The 13,454-nt window shown below is 38.9% G+C and overlaps 1 protein-coding gene across 8 annotated transcripts in view; it reads left to right on the top strand.

Moving 5' to 3' along the window:
• marchf8.L (membrane associated ring-CH-type finger 8 L homeolog) overlaps positions 1-9,008 on the top strand; it is a 140,926-nt gene extending 131,918 nt beyond the window's left edge. For 4 of the 8 annotated variants that reach the window (XM_018224582.2, XM_041568547.1, XM_041568548.1 and 1 more), the window contains 5 exons: positions 606-685; positions 1,075-1,899; positions 4,123-4,303; positions 5,521-5,668; positions 7,935-8,998. In XM_018224582.2, the coding sequence (XP_018080071.1) occupies positions 606-685; positions 1,075-1,899; positions 4,123-4,303; positions 5,521-5,668; positions 7,935-8,239 (1,539 nt within the window). In that variant the 3' untranslated portion in view covers positions 8,240-8,998. 8 annotated transcript variants of the gene reach the window in all.
• The last annotated feature ends 4,446 nt before the right edge of the window (positions 9,009-13,454 follow it).

Below are 13,454 nucleotides of genomic sequence, written 5' to 3'. Positions count from 1 at the left end.
AGTCCATAAAGTGTAACCCCTCCAAATGAATCCCAGCACACATACATAAACACTACCCCTCCATACACTCACATAAACTACTATATATATACCCATGTCTATACTAATTGTAGATTTTACTATCACCATAGCCTATGCTATTATGCTTGTCCAAGAAATCATCCAAGCCACACTGTGAAGAACCACATATGCTTTTTCAACTCATGTAGTCTAAAGGGGTTGGAAATAAAGCTCTAATACAATGATGCTTGTATCTTTTCCATGATAGTAACACTGAAGACAGGAACACTGTCAAGTTCTTTAGAACAGGATCTATGTCATTTTGTTTGGGAAGTTGACAAACATTTGTAATGTTGAATTGTGAGATTGCTTTAGCTAGCTTGTTGTACCTTACTATGCTAACTCATATCTATGAGGGCTTTTTAGTATGAGAAGAGTGTAACCACTGCAATTATAGGGTTTTACTAGGTATACAGATTGCAAAGTTGCCAGACGTATGCATTTTGCTGCAGTCATTTAACTAATAGTATATCTTGTCATAATTTTTTTGTCAGACACAATAAATAAGCCTGAAAACAATTCAGATGCATTCATTTATTTTGCAGGCTGGAAGCCCGACTTCTGTTTCTGCTCCCAGCAGATTTCCTCGGACATCAGTGACTCCATCCAGCCAAGATATTTGCAGGTATATATATTTATAGTATTTAATTTCTTTGTGAAACACAACCAAATGCTTTGTAAACATAAACTGAAATTAAATTGCACTACAGGTTTATGCTGCTCACCGAGTAGGCCAATAATCTGATTTACTTTACACCATATCAGCGGGCCAGATTTCATTAAATTGTGGATGTTTGTAGAGCTTCTGGGTGGGCAGCCATGACTTATGTTATCAAATGGAAAAACAAGGGTATCATTTAGGTTCTTGCAATTCTTTGAAATTCCATTCTCTTGTGTTTTTCTTCGCCATGTTGTCTTTGTATTGTTTGGTTTCATGTATTTACTTCAACCACTGTTCTCTTTTCATTCTTTTTTTTTACTTTCTATGCTTTTTTTTCACTGTTCTGCATGCAGTTCCAGTCCTCTATTTTCTGAATGTTGTCATCAAAGTCCAGTTCAGTCTGCTGTTGTCTTGAAAAATCCTCATTGCCAGAATTCTAGGACACCAGAGGTCACTGTGACCATAGTTTGTCAAGATGGTTTCTCAAAGAAAAGTTCCTCTTCCCAGGGTTGCGGCAGTATCCCCAAGTCTTCAAAGGCCAAGAGGGCCATTCCTTTTTCGAAATCATTGAACGATGTGGACAAAAAGGCACAGAAAATATGGGGGAAAGATGACTATGTCGAACGGACTAGTTCAGATGGAGTATTACTTCCAGAGGAAGAACATTACTTTGGGAAGAATCTGTTTCAGTTTCAAGAAAATAGAACTAAACCTTTAAATCCAATTACTCTGAACAACATTGATGTTCAAGGGCAATCTGTTTCTTCTAATGCATTAAGCGCTTCTGGAATTAGTAGTCCTGGATCCATATGTGTACCTGTTATGGATGAGAAAGCAGATAGTGATTCCTCAAAAAGCAAAACTTTGCTCCACTATATATTTTCTTTCTCTCCAACCTCAAGTGTCCATACAATATACAATTCTCAGGAGATCAATGGCTATTCTAAAAGTCTTCATGCAGGCACATCTTCTAGTTTGCTTTTGGGAAGCACTGATTTTTGTTCTGATGATATTGGGGATGATGATGTATTTGAGGACAATGGCTCAATAAAAGAAGACTCTCAAGAACAAAGAGCTCCATTGTGTTCAGTTGAGGACAGTGATCTTGATTGTCCATCTCCCATTTCAAAAAAAATCCCCCCGCCATCCCCTATTTCATCATCTGGGGATTTATGCAGGTTGGTTTCATAAAAAACCACCCTCTCATCAGAGATTAAGTCCCACGTACTATTAATCCAGAAAGCACATATTAATACCTGCATACGTTTGCTACATAGGCTTTTATGAACAATGACTTAATGATCACAGCAAAGGTTGGCATCCTATGTTGTTGGCCAGTGTCTGCTTAAACAGGCAGTCATTTGCTACCATATAGTATACACATTTGAATGACCAGGCACTATGATTTCTTTGGGTGATGGAGATAAATAAAAATAAATATACATAGAAATAAATATGCATATTAAGAAGCATCTAGTGTGTAGTGCTTCTCAGCTATAACTCTGACTGTTGCTATCTGATTTTGGTGGTACCTGGGACTCCATCTCTAAGGTTTTTTTTATGAAGGTTTGTAGTTTTTATTGTCTCTCTCCCTTGCTATTTCACAGATACCTGAAATGCATGATCTGAATATCGTTAAATACAAAGAGATTTAAAAAATGTAATATGTAAAAATGGCTGATATAAAAATATATTGGCCTTTCAGGAATAAATTGGTGTAATATATAGAGGCTGATTTATCAGTTTTTCAATTGGATGGGAAAAAATTGGCAACAAAACATGTCCAACTTTTCTTACAAGCCCTAGTTTTTTGTTCTCAAGCTCTAGCTAAAGAAAAACTGGGAGAATAGTTAAGCAGAAAAGTTGCACTTAAACTTAAGTTTTTTTTCACCATTGTGATTTTGTTTTTGATTGCTAACATAATTTTAAATATAATAACAAAAGTATCCAAATCGGATAAATTCAATATGCAGAAACGTAAATTAATGTAATCTCGTGGAGTGATGCCTTCGTTTATTAATATATGTAGCATCTATATCTTTAAATTATACTGTTTCTTTAAAGTAGAGAAACAGGGAGGGTGGGCCTATTTGTTAAAACTGAAGGTCACCTTTTCCACCAAAAAAATCTAAACATCTGATCTAAAATGTTCTTAAATTCAAGTTTTTATGATATTTATCAGTCAATAGAAATCTCAAATATTTGAGCGAAAAAATTCAACAGTTAAAACTATATATATATATACATATATATAGTATACATTGTGGGAGGAGCATAACAGCTGGAGAGTTAAATATTATATATGTATATATTTTATTTAAAAAAAAATTAAATTTATAATACTAGAATTCTCAGTGTGACATCTGAGAATAGTTTTCCCATAATTCATTTTATTTTCCTTGGGCAGCCCATTAAATTCAATAAGGTTTATGGTTTAATTGACTCTGCAAATCCCATTTGAGATCTTTTACATGTTTATTAAAACATCATTTTAGTGGTACAAAGAAAGATATTCAGATTACCTCTCCGAGGAGCCACGCCGTAGCTAGATTTCGTTTATGCATTCTGCATATGTATGTATTACTGTCTGTCTGTCTGTGCTAGGAACTTGTGTCTCTGGTACCAGGGGACTGCTTAATTGCTTTATATTATTTGTGTTAGATTAGTAGCATATTAGCATGTGCTGTGCCCATGTGTATATGTCTAGTTGTATGGATACATTAGTGTATGTAAACAAAGTTTTATCTGTTTTATTCCTTTTATCTGTATGGACGAAAGGAATACACTATTCACTGGTACTACAACCAAGCACAATCATTTCTTTTTTGTTGTGTATTAAAACTGACATGCCCCTATTGTTTCAGCAGAACTGCAATATAATAATTATACAAATATAACAAACAATGCTGTGATTATTTACATCAACACTCAACAATTTCAGCTTAGTGCCTACAGCCAGATGTACCAATACAGTAAACATTGCAGTGTGGTTGGACTGCAAGGATTAAAAGAGCAGCGTTATACATGTACCAGTAAAATTATACAAAACATTCCTGAATGATGTCTTCATAACATGGATATTGTTCCATCTGCCCATGCAGTGAGTCAGGGGATAAGGAATTGAAGATGAGCCAGAGCAGCTCCTCTTTACTTGCTGCTGTTCAATAGTTTGGCCTGTTGGCCCAAATGAACAGAAGAATAGAAGGGTGGCCATGCTGTGTATGGATCTTCATACGGAATCGATCCCTTCAGCTCATCTGCTGATTGGTTGGATCCTGTAAGGGATAGGCCTGAGTGTCTACCTACTAAGATGAGAGCCTAAATAGGTTTCTTACTGCTTTTAGAATTCTGCCACTTGTATGCAACTAAACCTTTTGACTAATCTATTATTTTTAATTTAGGATATGTCACTGTGAAGGCGATGACGAGAGTCCACTTATTACGCCGTGCCACTGTACAGGAAGCCTTCACTTTGTACACCAGGCTTGCCTCCAGCAGTGGATCAAGAGCTCCGACACACGATGTTGTGAACTTTGCAAGTTCGAGTTCATTATGGAAACCAAATTAAAGCCTTTGCGAAAAGTGAGTAGGCTCAATGTTCCCACAAACAGAAATCGTAGAAGTGGTACATGATATCAGGAAATCAATCGAATATTTGTTCTAAAGTTTCAGCGCTTTTCATATATACTTACTTAAGTGCAGGCCTTCACTGTTATTAGGAAATATTTATCTTTTTTCAATGTAGGGCCACCAATCAGGATACTGTATTCCTGACCTGCCTAGCAACTGCAGGTTTTTTTTTTAATTTTTTTTAAAATTGGGCACGAGGGAAGGTCTTAATGTATTAATAACTGTTTATGGGGCAGCAAATCGGGAGCAGCAAAACCAAAGGCTGCTGGAGGTGAAGGCAGCAGTATGGCAGTCGGTAGTTAGAAGACCCGACCAAACAGTTTATTGGGGAAATGTGTTTCTATAGCAGTAAAATATTACAAGGAAGACAGTTCAAACTACAGCTCCATCATCAATATAGTGATCCCAACTGACATATATGTATAATGCTCAATACTGTGAATGCACTTCAGTGCTCATAAACAGCTTTAGGATTTTTGGGGTGGCATAGTGTAGATGGGCGTGGTTGTGCCATCAGGGGGCAGGGCAATGACGCAGCGATTGGCCGATTGGCCGATCGGGCTGTCCGGATCAAAACCGGACATGTGGCAACCCTAGGATGGCATGCCACTCAGCCACATTGGTTCCAAAGCACTGGTGATGCACAAGAAATGTAATTATTTCTTAAATTTCCTATGCGCCAATCCCCCAGTGCTCCAAACCTGACAAAAGAAATTTTAGTTTGTGTATGGGTGAAGGGGATGGTGCTGGGGTGACAAGCGGCAGCCAGCCTAGGGGCACCCTCTGTGTAAATCTGTCCTTGATGACAGTGCTGTAAAACTTATTACATGTAGTGGCCAATTATATCTCATACTGCATGTTGGAGGGCCGGATTAAATTAAAATGATGATGTCATATAGTGAAGTCTATGGAGCCTCTGCAAAGATTGGGGGCCATAAAAATCAATTGGAGGGTCACATTTGACCCACAGATAGCCCTGAACAATGCTGGTAGATGTCTCACAGTCTGAATTAGTGTTAGAGGTATACAGTATCTGCTTGAAAAAATGATTTAGCCAAAAAGGGCAAATTTTAGAATTAGTTTTCTAAACCTACCAGTGAAGGGTGTAGTAGATAAATAATTGTAAATTAATATACACATAAAATAAACTTGGCTTCAATTCTTCATAGTGGGAGAAGCTGCAAATGACAGCCAGCGAAAGAAGGAAGATAATGTGTTCTGTAACATTCCATGTCATCGCTATCACCTGCGTCGTTTGGTCCCTGTATGTTCTTATAGATCGGACAGCAGAGGAGATCAGGATGGGCCAAAATAATGGTAAGCGTGTGATGCTTCACAGAACTGATTTCAACACACTGAACACCTGCAGAGCCAGACACTGTCTGATATATTTTGGTATATGTGTTGTGGGGTCAGGAGCTGTTTAAAAAAGCAGTGGTTATTGCCACCATTTTTACACTACACAATACACTACATTAATTTGGCTGATGAATAACTGAATAGATAATAGAAAAAATATATCAAAATAGATAATAAAAAAGATTTGAATAGATATTACACCAGGTCTGTAGTGGTGTAACATAATGGAGTCATTTTTATAAAATATATATTCCCTTTATATATTTGCCAATAGCTCTTTGTAATGGACTGCTTTTGTGACTGCAAAAGATGTAATGTTGAGTCACGTATGCCTGTAGCTGAACTTGATAAATGTATCATATATCTGACACCACATTTGATACTGTTTTTGCAGGAAATCATTTTATCCATCAGTGCGACCAGTAGTGTGTATCAGGCAATTTGGCTGAAAACAGCCAGCATTTCCATATTTGGCTAATATTAGGGGACTAGTAATGGACCCAATAAAATGAGACAAACTGTGGTTCTTTTTTTAGCATTTACACTGATTAACATTGTCTTACACTGGTCTCTACTAAGGTTTCTAAAAAGCTATTAAACTATAGCACTTATATTATTATTATTATAATTATTATTATTTGAGTGTTTTTAACAGTTGATTTTTTTTAAAAATAGAATAATGCCTTTTCCCGTTGCAGTTTAGTTTTACAATTCAAGTTTTTTTGTAAATATGCGAGCAATCAAGAAAATCTTGACCGCCAAGAGAACAATCAAAACATAATTTTGTACCGTGATCAAGTTTAGAAAAAGTAATGTAAGCTATTTATGACATTTTCTGCCATGTCAGTTGCTGATTTTATAAAAAGGAAGCATATGAGTTTTGTGGAACGGAAGAGCAATTTCAATGCAATGCTGTCATCAAGTGTTAGCTGTGTGACTCTGCATTAAATAATCCAGCATGAGATGCAGAGTGCATTGGACAGCATAATGAGGCCAGCCTGTCCTTACTGCCTGCAATAGCGCCTTCTGCCTCATGAATACAGGGCTGCCCAATGCAGGAAGTGCTGCATTCAAAGGGACAGCTGTGGGTTCCTGTTTCTTATTTTGAAGCAGACCTGCGGCAGTGGCAAAACTGGATGTTACTGGGCGAAGAGGAAATTCAGGTTAGGGCCCCAAAACATTTATGAGTTGACTTAATCTACCAAGATCAGTGGCGTAACTATAGAGGAAGCAGACCCCGCGGGGGGGGGGGGCAGGGAAAAGGGATCCGCCCTGCAAGGCCTGTTTTCTCTATAGAGTTTAATTCCCCCAGCGCGAGCAGGAATACCTTTGCGTGCTGGGCCCTCCTATAACTTTTCTGGTGGGGGAGCCCACCAGCCTTACTGGCCCCCCTACATATGTTTGCTCGCAGCAGGGCTGGCCTCCTCTGTAGTTTAGCACCTGATCTGCGACCATTCAAACAAAGTTAAAGGAGAAGGACAGTCATTCTGCACTTGGGGGTACCAAATGTTAGGCACCCCAAAGTGATTGTATTTACTTACCTGAAACCACAGGCCGGTGCTCCTATCAGCAGAAAACTGCACTGGCCTGGGGTTATGCCAGTGATTACCACGGAGCGATCCTCTTCCGACTTCCTCTTTCTTCGTGCGGCTGCGCATGCCCAGTAGAACAGAAAGCTGAACTTTAGCTAAAAAGTCTCCTATTTCGTTCTACTGCGCATGCGCTTGCCCCGGGAATTTTGAAACAAGAAGAAGCCAGAAGAGGATCGTTCTGTGGTGATCACTGGTATAACCCCGGCCCGGTGCATTTTTCTGCTGATAGGAGCACCAGCCCGGGGTTTCAGGTAAGTAAATACTATCACTTGGGGGTGCCTAACATTTGGCACCCCCAAGTTCAGGATGACTTTCCTTCTCCTTTAAATGCAGTGTGCAAAGTGCAAAAAATAGTAGATTGTGTCCCTTTACTTGCCTACTGCCTTCTACATTGTAAATGACACCTACCCTTGTTGTCTTGTGTGTATATAGAAATTTCCTAAAAATGTTTAGTCCGCTATATTCCTGTGTGTAGAGTGTAGACTCATTTCATTCTAAATGTAAACTTAAAAAAACATTCTTTTTTTATTTAATCATTAAATAAATAAAAAGTATGCACACAGTATACATCTAATTCCTACTTTATAAAAAGCATTCCATTCTTACGAATGTCCTTGTTTGTGATTTTATAGGTATTCTGGAGTGGCCATTTTGGACTAAGTTGGTGGTTGTTGCCATTGGCTTCACAGGAGGACTTTTATTCATGTACGTGCAATGCAAAGTGTATGTCCAGTTATGGAAAAGACTTAAGGCCTACAACAGGGTCATTTACGTACAAAACTGCCCAGAGACTTGTAAAAAGAAAATTTTTGAAAAAAGCGTCATCATTGAGCCAAATCTGGAGAGCAAAGAAGCTCTTGGAATTCACCACTCTGATACAAACTCATCTTACTACACGGAACCCGAGGATTGTGGGGCAGCGATCCTTCAGGTTTAAAGATTCCTTCTCCATTCTTTTTAGGAAACATTGGTTTACCGACTGCAGGCAGCAGTAGATTTAATGACGTCCTGGCATTTTTAAAACATATTTTTTGGCTTTTCAGTCCATGGTTATGTATTCCATCCAGCCATTTAGACCAGTGGTCGTCACAGTTTTTATACCTCTTTCCATTCAACAAAAGAGACACAGCATTTTCAGGACCACAATGAGAACAATCAGGAGCAAGCAGGATGTGGATATCGGTTGGAGAATTCCATATGGCCTGTCACCTTACAGTTTAGCGAATGAGGCTCCCACATTAGTGCGGAATACTGGCATGTCCACTGCTCTTGTGTCCAACACCACCTTTTCTGGGTTTTTGGGTTTTAGGAGCCTGCTTAATACAGTATACCAGTCACCAGAGCATTAAGCACTTTTTGAAAATGTTTTGTATCCGTGAATTGAAAGATTGTTTCGTTACAGCACAGAGATACGTTCTGTGTCCTTTCTAGTTTAATTGATGTGGAGCCTCTTGCCTTACATGCTGTATATAAAATGTTTCTCTTCACAACTCTTTTCATTTTAAACTTAAACAAAAAAAAAAAAATTCTGCCTTGTGGTTTCAGGAAAAAAAAATATGTAACTGTAAGTAGTCGGCAATTAAGATTTTCTACCACCTGTGTTGAACACTTTTTTTTTTTACTGAAAAGAAAAAAAATTGCACAAATTGGTAGACCTTGAATTTATGGTGTAATATTGAATAAAATATAGAACTTTTACAATGTTATTGTTGTAGAACATAAATGAAAATAAATTAGGGGAATCGTCCCTGAAAGGGATAAAAAAAATGGTATAGTGGAAAACAGTGTGCTCGTGGGCTTAGAAAAAAAAGCACTGGCAGAACTGGAGAGAGTTGCACTGATTTCTTAGCACCCGATAAAGGATCTTACAAAAAAATATGCAAAAAATGGAAATTCGTTTTATGTTTTCAAATGAGCCATGTTTGAGAAAAGAATCTTTGCCTCTTTACCTCTTGCATAGGGTGCCCTCCATCCCAGCTCTACCAGGTCCCTGAGAGCCAAGAGCAATGTGCAATTTTGGTACATGGGCATCCACAAATAGGGGTAAGGGAGGGCACTTGCTCCCCCTTGGAGTTTCTGACCTGAACTGAAGCTGTTTCAAGCCACTGCCTGTAGATTCGATCTCAGTGTCTAAGTCCCGTTACAACTGAACACTTGTGTCTTTGTTAATTACCTCTAAAGTTTTGTTGTTGTTTGAGATTTTGAGGTTCCCATTTATTAATATTTGGTCAGTGGGTGTATATAAACTATACAAATGCCATATAAATACTGACTGAAACAGGAGGTGCTTATGAGAGAATGGCGTATGAGACACAAGGTGTGGGGATGTGCAAGATCCGATGTCAGTAGTGAGAGATGTGGCACTGAGCATTGCGCTGAGTTTATTACCTTCTGCATCAGAAAGTAATAATCCGCCCTCAAAGTAATAACTTCATTTTCTTCTTGATTTCCATAAACTGAGCATGTGCAGTGTCACTGACACTCAAAAGATGGCCTAACAAGATCCACAATGGGGAGCTACTATGGAGAATTTTGAAGGCCTGGTTCGTTATAGTTATAGGGCGACTGAACCTCTGTTTTTGGATGGTTGGCCAAAACCTTCTGTCACCTACCATGGTCCCCCAATGATGTTTTAATCCCCTTACAAAAAGAAAACCCCAGCTGCCTTTTGTCTGCTGGAATTAGACAGAGGAAAGTAGCTACTAATAGTAGGAACAGGATACATTAAAACAAACACAAAGGCGCTTGCTTGTTAGCAAATTTGATGCAAGTTGCCGTTAATATTTTCCAAGTTGTTATCAAGGCCAGCGGGACACTGGGAAAAAACCTGTTTGGCCCCACTACACAGTCCCAATCCCCACCTGCCCTCCGATGTTGCTCCTCCGATGCCCTCCCTCCCCCCGATTGTGGCAACAGCAAGTATAAGTTGTGCACATGGGGGAGGGGAAAGGGCTGATGGTGGGTGAGCAGGTGGGTGGCAGGGGCCTCAGAGGGGGTGTGGGGTCTCCTGAGGTCAGGGACGGAACTAGGGGTAGGAAGAAGAGGCAACCTGCTTAGTGCACAATGATAAGGGGGGTGCTTAGTAGGTAACCATTATGGAGTTTGCATGTGATTCTATAGAGGCATCTATCAATGCAGCCGGCTGTGGGATACCTGGAATTACTGCCAGGTTTAGGGTGGCAGTAGCTCCAGATGCCCACGTTTGCACCATTCAGCAGAAGAGGCAAGTTGGACACAATTGCACTTAGCTCAACTCTGCAAGGAGCATGTTTGACTACAGGTACATTGATTGACAGTAAGCGCAACATCTGCATCCATTTTAGTGCAGCCACACTTGCGCCTGTGTTCTCTGTCGTCTGTGGTTTTCAGGCAGAAAGCCAGATGTCACCAGTGTGATGGTTTCTATTAAAACAAGTTATAAGCTCATTGCCAAGATTTAGGTGCCAGGAGCCTTACCTGAACTGAACACAACTGTATAGGAAATTGTGGGGTGCAGTGGCCCTGTACGTTTCTTACATTTACTGGAAATGCATGGATCAGAAATAAATGGGACCAATTCTTACAATTATACAACAGTAATGTCAATGTTAAACCTGAATACAGTGTTACAGCCAGGCAGGAAAATAAGTCTGAATATGAATTTGCAGGAGAAAGATTACAGTAATTATACAGACAACTCCACAATACCAGCTACCGTTATCCACACGTGCGATATGGCATTTCTTATGGGGATATTAGAAGAATAGGGGGGAAAAGCTATTCTGCTAGACAGTAGCATTATGTGGTATGTGACAGGGGGTGGGGAAGAACCCCCCAAGCTTTGTACAGACTGTCATTTTTAATAAATGGCAATTTTCCCATTCTAAACTTGCATTTGTGTGACTGTGTTATTTATATATTTCCTTCAAAAACAAAATATTTCCTTTTGATGTAGTGAGACTTGCAGCTTGGCTCTTAAAGAGAAACTATACCCCTGAACATGACAGGTCTTTATAAAAAATAAATCATAGAGTTTTGAATTTTTTTTTTGCTTCCCCTTGCCCTACGACTGGTGTTGCATACAGGCAAAAAGGAGGGGAAGGGTCTTGCCAGGCATTGTAGCTTTAATTATACAGCTCTGGATTACCAGCAAACCTTTGCAAATGTCCATGTTTTATTATACCCTTAAATAGATACTGCCATATTATAATACTGTATCATTAATCACACTGTTCAGTCGTATTCTCTTTCACTTCTATTTTAATGCAGAACTAGCATTTCCAGACAGCAGTGTAGTAAATCCTAATCAGCATTTCAGTGTTATATATAGACAGGGTGCACGGTGGCACTTTAATTTCCAAATGGCTTCTTTCTCTTCCGCCTATTGACACAAACTGATGTGGGAAAGCCTGGAGTTTAGGAGTGATGGTAGTTCCACAGTGTTAGTAAGGAGCACTTGTGCATGATTCAGTAGAAGAGGCAGAACAGATGCAACGGTGCTTAGTGCAACTATACTAAAGTGCAAGGTGTGTGTTTGGACATAACTACAGGTAAAGGACCTGCTATCAAGAATGCTTGGGACCTGGGGTTTCTGGCTAAGGGATCTTTCCATAATTTGGATCTTCATACCTTAAATCTACTAAAAAATATTTAAACATTAAATAAATCCAATAGGATTGTTTTGCCTCCAATAAGGGTTAATTATGTCTTAGTTGGGATCCAGTGCAAGGTACTGCTTTATTATTACAGTGAAAAAGAATTATGTGGTTAAAATGGAGTCTATGGGAAGTGGCCTTTTCGTAATTTTGGAGCTTTCTGGATAACAGGATCTGCACTTTAGAATTTATCTGACCCACCCAAATCTTGTCAGACACCCCACCCGTGCTCTAATGTAATGTAAATCCGATCAGATAAAGTTGAATGGTGTCATTTATTCATGTGTCTATATTATATTGTGTTTGATAAAATGCAGCACAACTGTATTAAACACACAGATATGAACACTCAAACAACCGGGACAGATTAAATGGAATCAATTAGCCCATGAACTTAGTTGCACTTAGTTACTAATTTGAATTTAGTTGCAATCCAGCCTACATTTTAAAGGGGTGGTTCAGCTTTAAAGGAGAACTAAACCCTAAAAATGAATATGGATAAAATTGCCATATTTTTTATAATGAACTAATTGCACCAGCCAAAAGTTTCAGCTTGTCAATAGCAGCAATGATCCAGGACTTCAAACTTGTCACAGGGGGTCACCATCTTGGAAAGTGTCTGTGACACTCACATGCTCAGTGGGCTCTGATCAGCTGTTGAGAAGCTAAACTTAGGGGTTGTCACTAATTATCAAGCAGAAAATGAGGTTTGTCTATAATATAAGATAATGCTACAGGGCTGATTATTAAATTCTGATGCTAATTGCACTGGATTATGTGCTGTCATAAAGTAATTATCTGTATTAATTACTAATCAGCCTTATATTGTGACATTTCTATTCTATATGTACTGTATGTTGTGAGTCGGTCCCTAAGCTCAGTAAGTGACAGCAGCACAGAGCATGTGCAGTGAATCAGCAGAAAAGAAGATGGGGAGCTACTGGGGCATCTTTGGAAACTCAGATCTTTACTGCTAAAGGGCTGTGGTTGCCTTGGGCTGGTACAGCAGCCCAAAACATAATGTACAACATTTCTAGCTACTTCTTTAGTTACACTTTAGTTCTCCTTTAAATCAACTTTTAGTATGAGATCATATTCTAAGAGTATTTGCAGTTGGTTTTCATTTTCATGTTTTTTAAATGATGTAGGTGTTGGTTCAGCAGCTTGGAATTTCAAAAACAATCTGGTTGCTAGAGTCCATTATACCTTAGCAACCAGGCACTGGTTTGAACAAGAGACGTGAATATGAATAGGAGAGGGACTGAATGGAAAGACAAGTTTAAACAGTGTACAATAGCAATAGAATTGTAGCCTTACAAAGGAATCGTTTTTGAAAGCTGAAAAGGTTCAGATGAAGGCAAACAATTGCAAACTGTTACAAAATAAAAAATGAAGACCAATTGAAAAGTTTCTAAATGTAAGACACTCTATAACATACTAAATGTTAACCTAAATGTGAACAAACCCCTCTAAATACAAGAGAAAAATACCGGTGGGGGGGGGGGTAAGTTGGATTTA

The sequence above is a fragment of the Xenopus laevis genome, chromosome 7L (assembly GCF_017654675.1).
Source record: "Xenopus laevis strain J_2021 chromosome 7L, Xenopus_laevis_v10.1, whole genome shotgun sequence".
In the NCBI taxonomy this organism is placed as follows: Eukaryota; Metazoa; Chordata; class Amphibia; order Anura; family Pipidae; genus Xenopus; species Xenopus laevis.
This window is presented reverse-complemented; position numbering and strand designations above follow the sequence as displayed.